The 12793-nt window shown below is 40.6% G+C and overlaps 1 protein-coding gene across 1 annotated transcript; it reads left to right on the top strand.

Annotated features, from left to right (window-relative positions):
* The first annotated feature begins 5705 nt into the window (after nt 1-5705).
* On the top strand, nt 5706-11629 carry NMS (neuromedin S). The gene is made up of 7 exons (XM_041468409.1): nt 5706-5778; nt 5901-5956; nt 6296-6346; nt 7447-7506; nt 10132-10167; nt 10574-10615; nt 11591-11629. Exons 1-7 carry the CDS (start codon nt 5706-5708, stop codon nt 11627-11629), a joined length of 357 nt encoding a protein of 118 aa, XP_041324343.1.
* Nucleotides 11630-12793: the final 1164 nt, after the last annotated feature.

Raw genomic sequence — 12793 nt, 5'->3', positions numbered from 1 at the left:
GCCTGTGGTTCTCTTGGACAGCTGCTTACTGGCAGACAAGGCAGATCTTTTGCCATAGAGAAAAGATGTATGTGTTCTGTGCACAAAGAGCTCTAGGACTCAGATGTGGAGAGAAACAGCTTCTGAGCAATTCTCAGTAGAGGCTATGGACAAAACTTCACTACTGACAGACAGGTTTGGACCTGACAGATAGTTTGGACCTTAATTTTACCCAAGTAGTAAAATTAGTATTAATAGCTCTTAGTTTATTGTTGATTTACAGTCTGGTCTGATTGCTAGACCCAGGAGTGGCCATTTCCATGAAACTTACAATTCCAATATTTTCAGGCCAATAAAATGCTCTAACAACTGAAAGGTTTTGCATTTTGTTACAGTAAAGCTTTTGTGGAGTGATATAATCTAAAGAGATTAAAAAAAAAAACAACAACAACAACAAAAAACCCAAAACAAACAAGCAAAAAACCCCACAAAACAACAACAACAACAAAAAAACACAAACAAACAAACAAAAACAAAAAAAAAACCCAAACAAACAAACAAACCAGTGAGTGTCAAGGCATAACTGCTTTGGCCAACGGACAGCATAAAAGTTAGCTTAAGTCTTACAGCTGAAGTCAGGAGCCAGAAAGCATACAACAGTTCACACAAATGACATTTAATATGTCAAAGAAGCAATCACTTCATTTTCAATACCAGCAATACTCTGTAAAGACATAATTTACTTGAAACAGAATGCTTTCATATTAAGTCAAATTACTTAAGAATAAAAATACAGATATCTTCAGCAATAACTGTAAGTGACAGTGTTTGAGTACTTACTCATTTTGAATAGCACTCAGCTCAGATGTCTGACAGGATTTAGTGCTGGTAAGTATGGCTAAGGGAAGCAGAGTTTTGGGTTAAACTCTTTGCTCCTCACTCAATGATAAGTGACACATAAGTTGGAGTGTCCAAGGCCTGAGCTCCGGTTATTTAAGCACTCAGCTTCCCAGATGAGTTGGTTTTTGTGCATCATGTTAAAGTCAGGCAGATGATGGGTCATATCACCAGCACAGGGTTGATGGGTCATATGACACTGAAATGGATTAACACAGTGTGGTGATTTCTTCTCTCTGGTAGGTTTAGAGTGAGTGATCTTCAAGGAAACATGGTCAGGTAGTAAAAATTTTCTGGGATTGACTCTCCCTGTAGTCAGTTCTTGGTGAAAAAAACATTTATTTTCAGCTACTTTCTCCTCGTATAGTAATGAAGATGTAGGATTTGGGTATTTGCCAGAAATCTGAGATGTATGATATGCATGTTAATCTAAATCCTTTACTCTATTAATCAGTGTAAGGTGTCCATAGACTGTGGTGATCCCTCTATAAACACAAAATTATGATTTACATATAGCTATACCCAAAGAAAATTAAAGCTGCAGATTAAGTCATTCAGATTTAGGAGGCGTGGATGAATGAGAGTCAGCATTATAATTCAGCTATTAAAATCAAATTTGTTCAGCTGGTGGTGTAAAGTGTGTGTCAGCCACTCCAGCATTTGACTCAGAGACCACCTGGAAATTTATGGCAGGCCTAAGATGCTAGGAATGAATCACTCTGGACAAATCCTTGGTGAAAGCTAAACTGCAGATATTGATTGAGTTATCCCACCAGTTGCCTAAGCAGAAGAACATACTGCTTCCCTGTCCAGCTGGGGCAACACCAAATAAAATTAAGCCTAGTCAGAGCTCCAGGTTAAAGATCTTTTCAAATGTCTCAAAATCTAGAAACTATACTGGTCCTTTATCCCACTGTTGCCAAATACAGCCCATTGCTATAGCGCTGTTTCTACACAGCACAACATGGTAGGTGCAAATTGCTCCATTTCAGAGGAATTGACACTTCTCTGGCAGAGTGCAGCAGACATAAAATCACATTTCTCCAAAAATTAGCCAATAAACTATCCAAAAGAATGCAGATATTCAGATTCCTGGTCTAGTTTCCTAACTTCACCATTAGCATCTGTCCTCCATTTTGATGTTCTTGGTTAACTCTTGTCTTTGAACTCCTGCCCAGTGGGACATGCTTTTAACTGATCCCCTTGAAATATTTACTTGCTGGCCTACTCAACTTTTTGAATGTCACTTTATAGCTGTAAATTATAGGAACCCAACCACAAAAAAGCATAAGATTGTACTTACTTGATCATATTGTACTTAGTTGACATTCTGACAACCAAATCAGCACCTTTAGCAGATGTCAGTTTTACAAAAGTGTAATATGTGCTGGTAAAGCAAAGTTTGGGCACACAGCTCCGAGTGCTGAGTAGAGCCGTGTGCCCATGTAAAAACAAGAATGAGACAAGCTCACACTGTTTCGACCACTTGTCTGTGCTGGAAAGGTAAACAAGTGTTAACTAAAACCACATCAAACACAGACTTGTATTCAACATAAGTAGGCACTGTCATATGTAATCAAAGATGAGTAATGGGAACTGTCTGCAGGCTCTGTGGCAGGTTTGCCTAATAAATATCCTCCATTTTCTGCAGCTTTCCTCATCTTTCCAAACAGGTCGTGGGTGAGGTATTGAAAGCCCTCAGAGCAGCATAAGGCTTTGCACAAAGTACTGCTGAGCTGTGGAGGGGGAGAGGCATGAGCAAGCAGAAGCAGCTTGGATGAGCTGGGGTGCACTCAAGAGCTGCTCAATCGTGACATTGTGCACTCTGTCCTTGCTGTCTGCAATAACTACTGATTCCATTGCAGAAATCATTTGCAAAAAGGAAACCAGCCCTTCAGCTTTTTTTGCCTATTGACACCAAATTTTCTTCTTATTCATTTATCAATCACAGCATGTTTTTTTTCTAAAATTATGGGCATCATAATATTGCTGTTGCTAAATATAGGCCAAGACTCCTTACTCACAATAAAAAATCTTCTTGTTTCTCATCAACCCCCTGCTGAAGCTTCATTCTTAACTCCCTTGTGAATCACTGAGGACACTGAAAGCCACCCTATTTTTCTCTCTTTGTGCAGAGAGCCCAGGACCTTAAAAGAGGAATTTTATTTATGCAGTGAAAGTATGGCTTATTAATGTGGCTTGGTGTTGATATATCAATTGGCTTCACCTTAGCTAACGCTTTCAAAATGAAACATCCAGCAGCAAAGAAAGTTCTGATTTAAGGAAGCTGAATGTGTTCACAACATAACACACTCACATATTTGAAATTTTAGTTTTCAACACTTTCCCTATTCTTCTCTCATATAGCATAGCTGTGATAAAATACTATTTTCAGTTAGGAGATAAGTTGTGATTTTTTTTTAGTGGAGCTTGAATGAGTTAATTTTTTCTCATCTTTAAGTATTAAACCTCACTTGATGCAAAGGAATAGCTCCATGGGCTTCACTGTAGGCAACATTTGCTGAAAGAAGGCACAGAGTACACTTAGGCTACTCCCTGGTGAATGGTGAAATAAAGCAGCAGATGGTTTATTGTGCATGAGAAGGAGGAAGGAAAGGTCCAGGTAGCATCCAGTTTTATGTAAGGTAGAAGTAGATTTTACGCACCCAATATGATCACATGATATTACAAAAAAAATCCCACTTCTAAACTCAAATGTGTTTTAAAAAGTGGAAAGAGGTTACCATGTAACTGGCAGAAAGTAGAAGACTGCTTTTATCACCAAATAGGGAAAGCCAGAGAAGCACATCCCATTACAGTGAACTATCACTAGCAATCTCATCATAATTTAATATTATTCTCTTGTAAAAAGATAGCAAATTATTAGGATTTAAAAGGATTGGTATTTCATATGTAAATATTAAAAAATCATAGCAAATAGTGAATCTATAATTGCTCTCTAATATCCTGTGTTTCTGCAGCATGGGAGTGATTTGGATGTAAGATCTGTGATAAGCAGGGCAAGAGGAACACTGCTGGTGCACAATAATTTTCAGTTTGGTTAAGGTGTTGAAAGACAGGAAGAAGATAGTTAATATGAAAATGTGCAATCTTTCAGAGTATCTTTTCTCAGAGTATCTTCTCTCATTTTACTCTCTACCTCTGATGAGCCCAGCTCCCACTTAGTGGGGCTCTGCTCTCACATTGCTGTGACTACATTTGCTTCAATAAATTACATCAAACACAAACCTACTTCTCACTGCCATCAAAAATAAAGCACCATCCTCCTTTTATGACAGAGAATCCTTTCACTCCAGGATTTCATGGGCGTGGGTAGAAAGCAGGGCCTCTGCAAAAAGGAGCTATGGGCTTCCTGGAACGCTGCATCTTCTTGTTAAAGAAAGCCTGGGCAGATTTGCTGTGAGAAACCACCATCACAAAACTTGCTGCAATCTGCTTTACCTCCCACAGAGGATAAAAGTTATACAGTCAGAGGGACTAAACTCTTTGAATTCTATCCTGTCTTGAATCTCCCATTCCACTTAAGGCAGTGAGAATCTGACAACTGAGTGTCTGCTCCAGCAACGTCTGACCTCTCCTGACATCTCCCCACTCAGGTTATTGCCCCCAAAAGGCTGTGATGAGGCAAAGAGAGCCATCTTTCCTCGGGGAAGGAACAAAGGGTGAACTAATGGTGCTGGGGTCACTTGGCTGCTCCTGTGCTCTTTACATGTTCAGGACACACAGCTGTGTAGCTGACAAAAGTCGATGAAGTCTAGTTCCCCCTTTTCTTTGTGAGAAAGCAGATGTGTCTCCTCCCTGACTGTTCTGAGATGCTCCCACCAGGAACAGTCCTGCCATCATCCTTTTAGTGTGCAGCACAGCCATTGAGGGACATTATGAGATGAGGTGGGATGCTGTGACAATAATACCCTCTGCAGCAGCTTTTTGTGTCTCATATCCCACACTGGAGCCATTGCCTTCCAAGCATGTCTAATACATAGAATCATAGAATAGTTAGGGTTGGAAGGGATCATGTAGTTCCAACCCTGCTGCGTTAGAAGTTGGAAAACTGAATATATATTTGCTTCAGCAGGCCCAAAGTCTATTAAATAAAAGAGTTCAGGGAACTCTGCCTTTCTAAGTCTGTGATCTGATTAGAAAGCATTGCTCTTAGAACTTGCACAGAGAAAACCAGGAAGAGTTTTCCATAATCAAACCCAATGATTAAATCAGGAAGAAAGCAGAATCACTTTCTGTTGATAGCAGATCTGTATCTTTTCTACAGCCATACCCACTATGAAATGAATTAAAAAGTGGATGGCTTTCTATATTTCATGTGAAGATAAAGGTAGTAAAATGGGACTTGTTCAATATGAAAGTTCACAACCCTTCTAATTAGAAGGCAAACTTTATTTCCCAAGCTGCCACGAGGAGAAATAATTTCCAAACACTCAGCAAGCCCTACTACAAAACTGAATTTTCTGTTCCTCTGTCACTTGACCAGGCACAGCATCTTCTCATCTCTCACTCTTTCGGTCGCTTCTTCTAGAGAAGCAGTTTTGGCGGAGGGTTCTAGGGGGTGGAGGGCGGGGTCCCTAATGCTGGGGTGGGGGTTTCTCCTCACGGCGGGCCGAGCCGCGGGGGCGGCAGCGCTTGTCCGGGAGCGACACCGGCAGCGACAGTGGGAGCGACAGTGGGAGCGGTGCTCGGGACCGCCCCGGCGCCCATTGGCTCGGCGGCTCCGTATGGGGCTCGGCGAGGCCCCATAAAGGCGCCCGTCCGCTCGCCCATCCGCCCATCCATCCATCCATCCATCCATCCCCGCCATGCCCTCGCCGCCGCCCGCCCTGCCCTGGCTCCTGGCCGCCTGCTGCCTCTGCGCCCTCCCGCGGGGCTCAGGTACGTCCCGGCACCGGGACCGGGGGAACGCGAGACAGCTCTGGAAAGGATCGGCTCCTCTCGAGGAGCCACTCCCGGCTGGGCTCCGCGGTATCCCAACACAGCCGTGTCCCGTCCCGCAGGGTTCCCGCAGCCTTTCTCGCGCTACCGGGACGGTGTGGAGCTGCCCCCAAACCAGGTACGTCTGTCACTGGCGTCTGACAGCCATGCGACGTGCAGAGGTAGGCAAGAGACGGGGAAGGTGGGAAACGAGGCTCGTCTGAGGTAGGAAATCGGCAACGGACTGGCAATACTTTGTTAAATGCCTTGTTAAATGCCTTATTAAATGCCGCCCTTTGCCGCCCGCAGCGGCAGGTGGAACAGGGATGGGCAGGGGTGCGGAGTGCAGCAGGGTGCAGAATAGGACACCTGGGTCAGCAAAAGACGGACAGGCTAATAACAAGCCAGCCCCGAGCAAAAACACAGGTCCGAAGGTATGATAGACACACTGTTAATGTCTACTCTTTACTTTTTAAAGCAACTGGCACTGTGTTTCAGTCAGTGGATGGAAATGTCCGATCAACCCCAGGTAACTTGATTCCTGTAATGTGTTTGATCTGCTGAGACTCTCTCTTCCAGACATAGTAATTGTCCTGTGTAACCTGGCGCATCGATGTCTGCAGGTGGCAGAGCCTCTGCCAGAGAGCCAGCAGCTCTGGAGAGCAGGGCAAGTTTGTTGGTCTGTGTGCTCTCCTCCTTGTGAAGCTAATGCAGACCTAAAGAAAAGCACTTTTTCCCCCTGTTCTTGCCATGCCAGTATTATGCCAAGAGTAGCTAACACTGGAGCAAGAAGTGCCAGACAGTTCTGCAGGATTTAAAGGTCCTGTTTGGTCCTGGCTCGGTGCTTGGTGGGTGGATGTTTTTTTTCTGTGGTGCTCAGAGGAGAGGGGAGCAAGGGGAAGTTTTCACAGGTCATTTCTGCTGGCCCAAGGCTTACAAACACTTTAAAAGAAATTATCAGTATGTGAAAGATCAGCTGCACTGCGTTTAATATTGAGCCCAAGGGTCATTTTCAAAGCAGGGAGAAAAGTATTTGCAGGATCAGGAAATATTTGGACATTTTGAACATTTTGTGCTGTTTTTTTCTTTCTGAAATGTTACAGTTTTGTGAACCAAATCTTGTAGAAAACAGTTCCCAGAGTCTGTTTTTCAAGTGTCTTACTTCCTTTGAAGCTGTAGCTCTCATCTAATGTGATTGCATGCAAAAGCAAATCCCTGTCCTGTGGCAATGAGTATGGGACAGTGTATTTCAGTATATGGTTAAAGGTTATAGTACGGATTGACTGAAAGGTAGGTGAAAATGAGCATAGAATAAACATGCCACAAACCAAAGCTACCCCTAGAACTATTAGCATAGAAAACACATTTTAAATATAAGAGGCTGATTTTCATCTCTTTATAGCACCAGACTGTATTGACAACAGTTGTGTGTATTCTCCTCAAATAAAAGAGTAATTTTTCAGCTCATAATAGCATCAGTAAGTTTTCCCCTGCTCTGAGCGTTTTTGGTGAACTGTGCTCAATCTAAATTGATCTGGGATCAGAATCAAGCCTGTTTTTAATCAAACCATGTACACATGTTCTCCTAGTAAATGTATTAAAGTATTGTTGGTTTTGGTTTTTTTTCAGATCTCCAGCACTGTTTTGGATCTCTGTTATTCCATATTCAACAGCATGCATAAAAATGAGGTAAGGTGTAATCACTTGTTTTGTTCCAAAGCATCCCCTTCTTAAACTTAGAAAGCAACCACACCATGACCAACTTTCTGACATTTCTTTCCAAACAACAATGTATAATTAAATACTGTAGTGGTTTAAGAGATGTAGGAGGGTGTATAAAAGACTTTCTTCTTGTTAGTAGTTTGCATGGAATTCTTAGTTACTTTAAATTATTTATATGAAACTGCTGTTTTTTCACCAATTCAGAGCTGAAGAATCAAAACATTCACTTACAGTCAGAGCCAGTGTTGTAACCTGACCCTCAGTTTTGAATAACACAGGGTTAAATACACTAAAAATATACATAACATTGGATCCATAGCAAACCTTAGATTATGCTGAACACAGAGGTGCATGAGTTGCTTTACTGATTTTAATACTCTATTTGTGTTTGGTGGTTTTTTTTTGTGTTTCTGACTCAGAGTAAGGAGATTAAGTTGAGTTACTGAGTATTGCTCTTTTTTGTTGGTGCAGTCATATAAGGACGCACCTCAATATCAGTTCTGCTTTATATCACTTTTTTATTAGCACCATTTCATAAAGAACCTTTTCCATAAAATTCACTCAACCCCCAGGTATATGCTAAAAAGGCCAATTTACTTGTGGAGGCTGAGTCCTCTGCTGTTTCAAAACAGAAGTAGATCCTTGAAGAAAACAATAGAAAGTATTTTGAAATGCGTTTCAATATCTCTTCTTGCCAGTGTGTCTCTAGTTTATTATAATTCCAAGCATGCTTTCCTGAAGGAGTCACTAAATACTCTACAATACTGAAGCTGATTGTATAAAACAATCATTTCAGTCACAAAGTCTAATAAATGTTTTTGAGTTCACTATTGACTCTTATGCTTCCACAGCTTAGCCAATGAGGGAATGTCCAGAATAATGTGGTAACTTTGAACAGAGTCCTATTCCTAGTCATTATTTTAGTTACTAACTTTGCAAAAAATTATGTGTCCTCAAGATTGGAAGCTGAATCTCATACAATATCCTTTAAAAAAATATGAGCTACACATCTGCAATATGATTTCTAAGTGTGGTCCGAGTAAAGCAGAAGATAAAATAAATACGTAAGGTATGGAAAAAGAACTATGTGAAGTTTTACCCAGCTGACCAAATCTCATATTACATGAAGTCCTACTTTCTTAGCCCACAAGGAACCTTCAGAAGACACTACAAACATGAGTCTGTATGTAGTGAACCCAGTGAAACAGTTATGAAATCCTGCTAATGTCAGCTGAATTTAACTTTCTACATTATTTGAAATAAAAAAAAAAATCAGTCAGAATTACAGATCCTATAGAGAAGGTAGATGGGCTTTTAAGAGAAGGAATGAGGCCTCAGTGCTGTGAAAGGCAAAGTCCATGGCAATTTGGTTATAAATGAGACTTGAACCCCACCTAGAGAATTTAAAATATTTTGTGAGAACTAAGAATATTTAACATCAATGTCCAATCACTTCACTGTGTATTCCAGACTTCCACCCCAAAGATATTTAAAAGCTCAGTTTTTACCATATTTCTTCCACATAGTAATCTCTCACCTGTTATAAATTTGTTAGGATAGTTGAAAATGGAGGCTGAGTCATGAGCCAGTCTATCTTTGCTTGATGTGTAATAATCAAATCAGAACAAAGGTAGCACTCATATTGTCTCTCTGTAGTGGTCTCCTCCTTTGCACCCTTTAAAGCACCTTGATTGAGCAAGCATTTTTTTCTTCCCTAGTATTTCATAGCCCTGTAAGTTGATGTCAGTCACTCTATAAATTTTTGTCTTGCAGCTTGAACCAAAAAATCCTCTTCTTATACCCTGAACCTATTTCTTGCTTGTGTGTTTTGTCTTTTAAAACTCCTTCTCTGGAGTTCCCCACACACATGCTTTCCTGAGTTCTCACCCATCTTCACATTCTTGCCCATTACATGAGTTTGTTTCTAAGCCCACTCCAGGTAACTAAACCCACTCCCTGATGGGTGACTGATGGCTGTGGCACACAGCCATCCCATTCCTGCCTGGCTGGCAGCATACAGCCTGGCAGCTGTGTCATGGCCAGGAGGGCTCCCAAGCCAGGCTGCAGGTTAAGGGCTGCATCACATGTTGAACTTAGTCTGCTCACATAAAGTCCTGGGGAAAGTTTCTATTCCTTTAAGTAAGACTGAGTAGAAAAATGAGCAATTTTCTGAAGAACAAAGAGAGCAGGGGAAGGCTTAAACCCCTCAATCTTTCCTGGGTTAAAACCAAGGGCAGTCTGAAAGGTGAAGAGCAGCCCCATTTTAACAAGATAAGAGCTATCAGTACAATTCAAGCCTGAGGAGTGGAGCTCCAGGCTGAGCTCTGCTTCACCCCCCAGTGCACAGCTGCACTTTGCTGTACAGCAGGGGAAGCCTGTTGAATGATGGTAATGAACAGAGTAACTTCCAGGCAAGGCTTCACATCAGTCTTTTAAAAAATCCATTTGCTGCTGTTCTTACATCTGTCTGTGATAAGTGTAAGGTTGTCTCTCTTCCCACATGGAGTGCACCAACCTCATCAATAACAGAGGGTCACTGTAACAACCCAAACCATGCTGGCATCTTGATTAACGTACAGTGTCCACTTGCAGGAATCACAGACTGCTTCTGCAAAGTTTACAAAGAAGGTATGTAAATATGAAGACAAGCAGTGGCAGTAGCAGTGGATAGGGAAGTATGTCGCTTTCCTTGTTTCTTTTAAAGTCAGCTGGGTTTTTTCCAGTGGTTGGGAAGTGATCTGTGCTGACCCTGATCATACTCTATGTGTAAAGCTGTCTTTTATATTTCTTCTAAACCCTGTGAATCTTTAATTATGTTAACCTAGTTTATTTACACTAGACAGAATGTCCTTCAGGCATTAATTTTTAATCAGCATTCCAGATAAATGGGCATTGGGGACTATCAACAACTTGTTTGCATGCTGCTGGAAAAGACCCCAAATTACCAATAATCTGATAGAATAGTAAAATTTGGCAACAGATCTATGGAATTGGGTTTAAAGTATTTTGTTATTGTTTGTGTTTGATTTTATAGGACAGTCATGGAACTCTGGGGCGGCCTTTCTTCCTTTTCAGGGTATCTGAATCTCTTTGTTTTAAAGATTCTGAATCTCAGACATTGTTATATGTTCACAGACGAGCAGCTGTTTCACAAATTCTAGCTGCAGTTGTTTTGAATAGAGGCCAAATATCCCTATGCTTGAAAGTTTAGGGAGCCATTTGCTCAAAAAGCTCTGGTTTGACTAAAAGATGACAAGATAATGAGATCTGGGGTACTGGTAGATTAAACACTTCTTTTTGTTTGAAGATATGCCTCTGCAAATGTTTTATCTTGAGCCAAATCATCCATGTGGCTTGTATCTCTGAGACTGTCAAGACGCACTGATGCTAAATAAATTAGATCAAATGTGTGCCTGAGCTGAGTGCCCAGCTGGTCTGAAAGGTCTGCCCAGAAAGCGAAGTCACACTGAATAATGGGGCAAAGCCAAAGCAAAATCATCATAATTTCTCTCACATTTTCCACCCATTGGCTTGCTGAGCTATGGCATGGTCTAATTCCCAGTGTGCTGGTTTAGAGACACTCTGATTAACACCAAACTAATTTTTAGGAATATCTTCAACACATTTTTAAAAAAATTAAAAATACTATAAAGTAGGTCACATCAGAGTAATAATTCAGCTGTCGTTTGTGCTTAATTTCAAGTTAATTGTTGTTTCAAGTGTGTTCATCTAGGTTCTTTCAGTGCTGGTATTTACATGCTCTTTCTTAGGCATGTGCCTATACTACCCCTATGAATTCAAACCCAAATCCTGAATGAGAATAATTAAAGCCAGAATGTTTAGCTTTTTGGGCAGAGGCTGAATGAAAATTTCTCATATTCAAAAGCATAACCCACCCTGCATGGGTCCCCCAGTATTTGACATGTTGTTTTAAAGAAATCTCACTGCAGTTTTATACAGTACCACCTGCATGATGGGAATGTATTTTGGTGTGCTTATAAGTCTGTAATCCATTGCTTCTTTACAATCATCTAATTATTATGTTTTTCAGCCTCGAAATGGAAGAACTATTGAAGGCAGTGGTAAGTAGGCAACCAAAAGTGTCAAGAATTTCTTCTGCCGTTTCACCAGTGATGAGCCTCATGACAAAGAAGGTACTGAGAAGCATTACAAACCTAGTACAAACCTAGGTACACACATTTTATATGGCCACTAAGAGCTGTCTTGACAGAAATGTAGGGTTTTTTCATTCCCAGAGACTTAGAGTGCACACCCTTGACAGAGGGATGGTTTTCTTTGTCATGCTTCCATACTCTAAAATAAGGTCAGCAGGGTTACAACATGGTACAAAGAGAACTGTGTGAGAGGAAAGGATTCATGTTTGAATACAAATAAAGATTTGGGTGCTTTTCTAAACCTTCAGATATAAAAATCTTCTGGTTTTAGAATCTGAAGCTATTTAATTTCTAACTTTGAAAATAACCAGATGTGCACAACTGAGTACTAAGTCATATTCAGATCAACATCTCAACAAAAAATATGATACTGTGTTAATTTGTTTCAGAATATCGTGGAATGTGAAGTTCATGGATTCATTTACCAGCTCAATGACTTGGTTTACATAAAGGAAAGAGACTTCCCATTGCACTGGTTGTCCATTATGTGACTCAGTTGTCTGAAATTTGCTGTTCCATGTAATAAATTTGCAATCAGTAATTCTTTTTGTTGTCCTTTTTTTTTATTGAAGCCCATACTAGGCTTCCTTGGGCTGTAGTCTACCATTGCCTGGTGCCAGCTGTAATCAAAGAAAGTCCATCATCTCAATATCGACAATTTTCAAATGCAACAGTGAATTTTATAACATCTTCTTTAATAGGGTCATAAATGATATGCTTGTCCTTTTGACTAGATAATATATTTCCCCATTATTTCAGAATAGGCATCCTGAACAACACTATACTAAAATCATCAGGGACATTTAATGATTTATTTTGAGTAGCTAAGTGCTCAAGTGTGATAATTGATGAATCCAAAGCACTTTGAAAGAAGAGGAACAAGTACTGCTGCTACATACATAAGTTATTTGATCAGATGATGTATTTTTTTCAGCCTTGCCTTACTGGCTATCATAAAGCACAAATGAGACACTTTTGAGAAATACTCTGAACATCTGCCCTTTTTTACTGAAATCATGCATTTGAAAATGTAGTGCAGTTAATTGTGCTTGCACTGTATGGAGTGTTTTGGTATGTGG

Source organism: Pyrgilauda ruficollis, unplaced genomic scaffold (assembly GCF_017590135.1).
Source record: "Pyrgilauda ruficollis isolate IOZ18807 unplaced genomic scaffold, ASM1759013v1 scaffold22, whole genome shotgun sequence".
Lineage (NCBI taxonomy): Eukaryota > Metazoa > Chordata > Aves > Passeriformes > Passeridae > Pyrgilauda > Pyrgilauda ruficollis.
The sequence above is the reverse complement of the archived record's forward strand: the minus strand, read 5'-3'. Positions and strand labels throughout refer to the sequence as shown.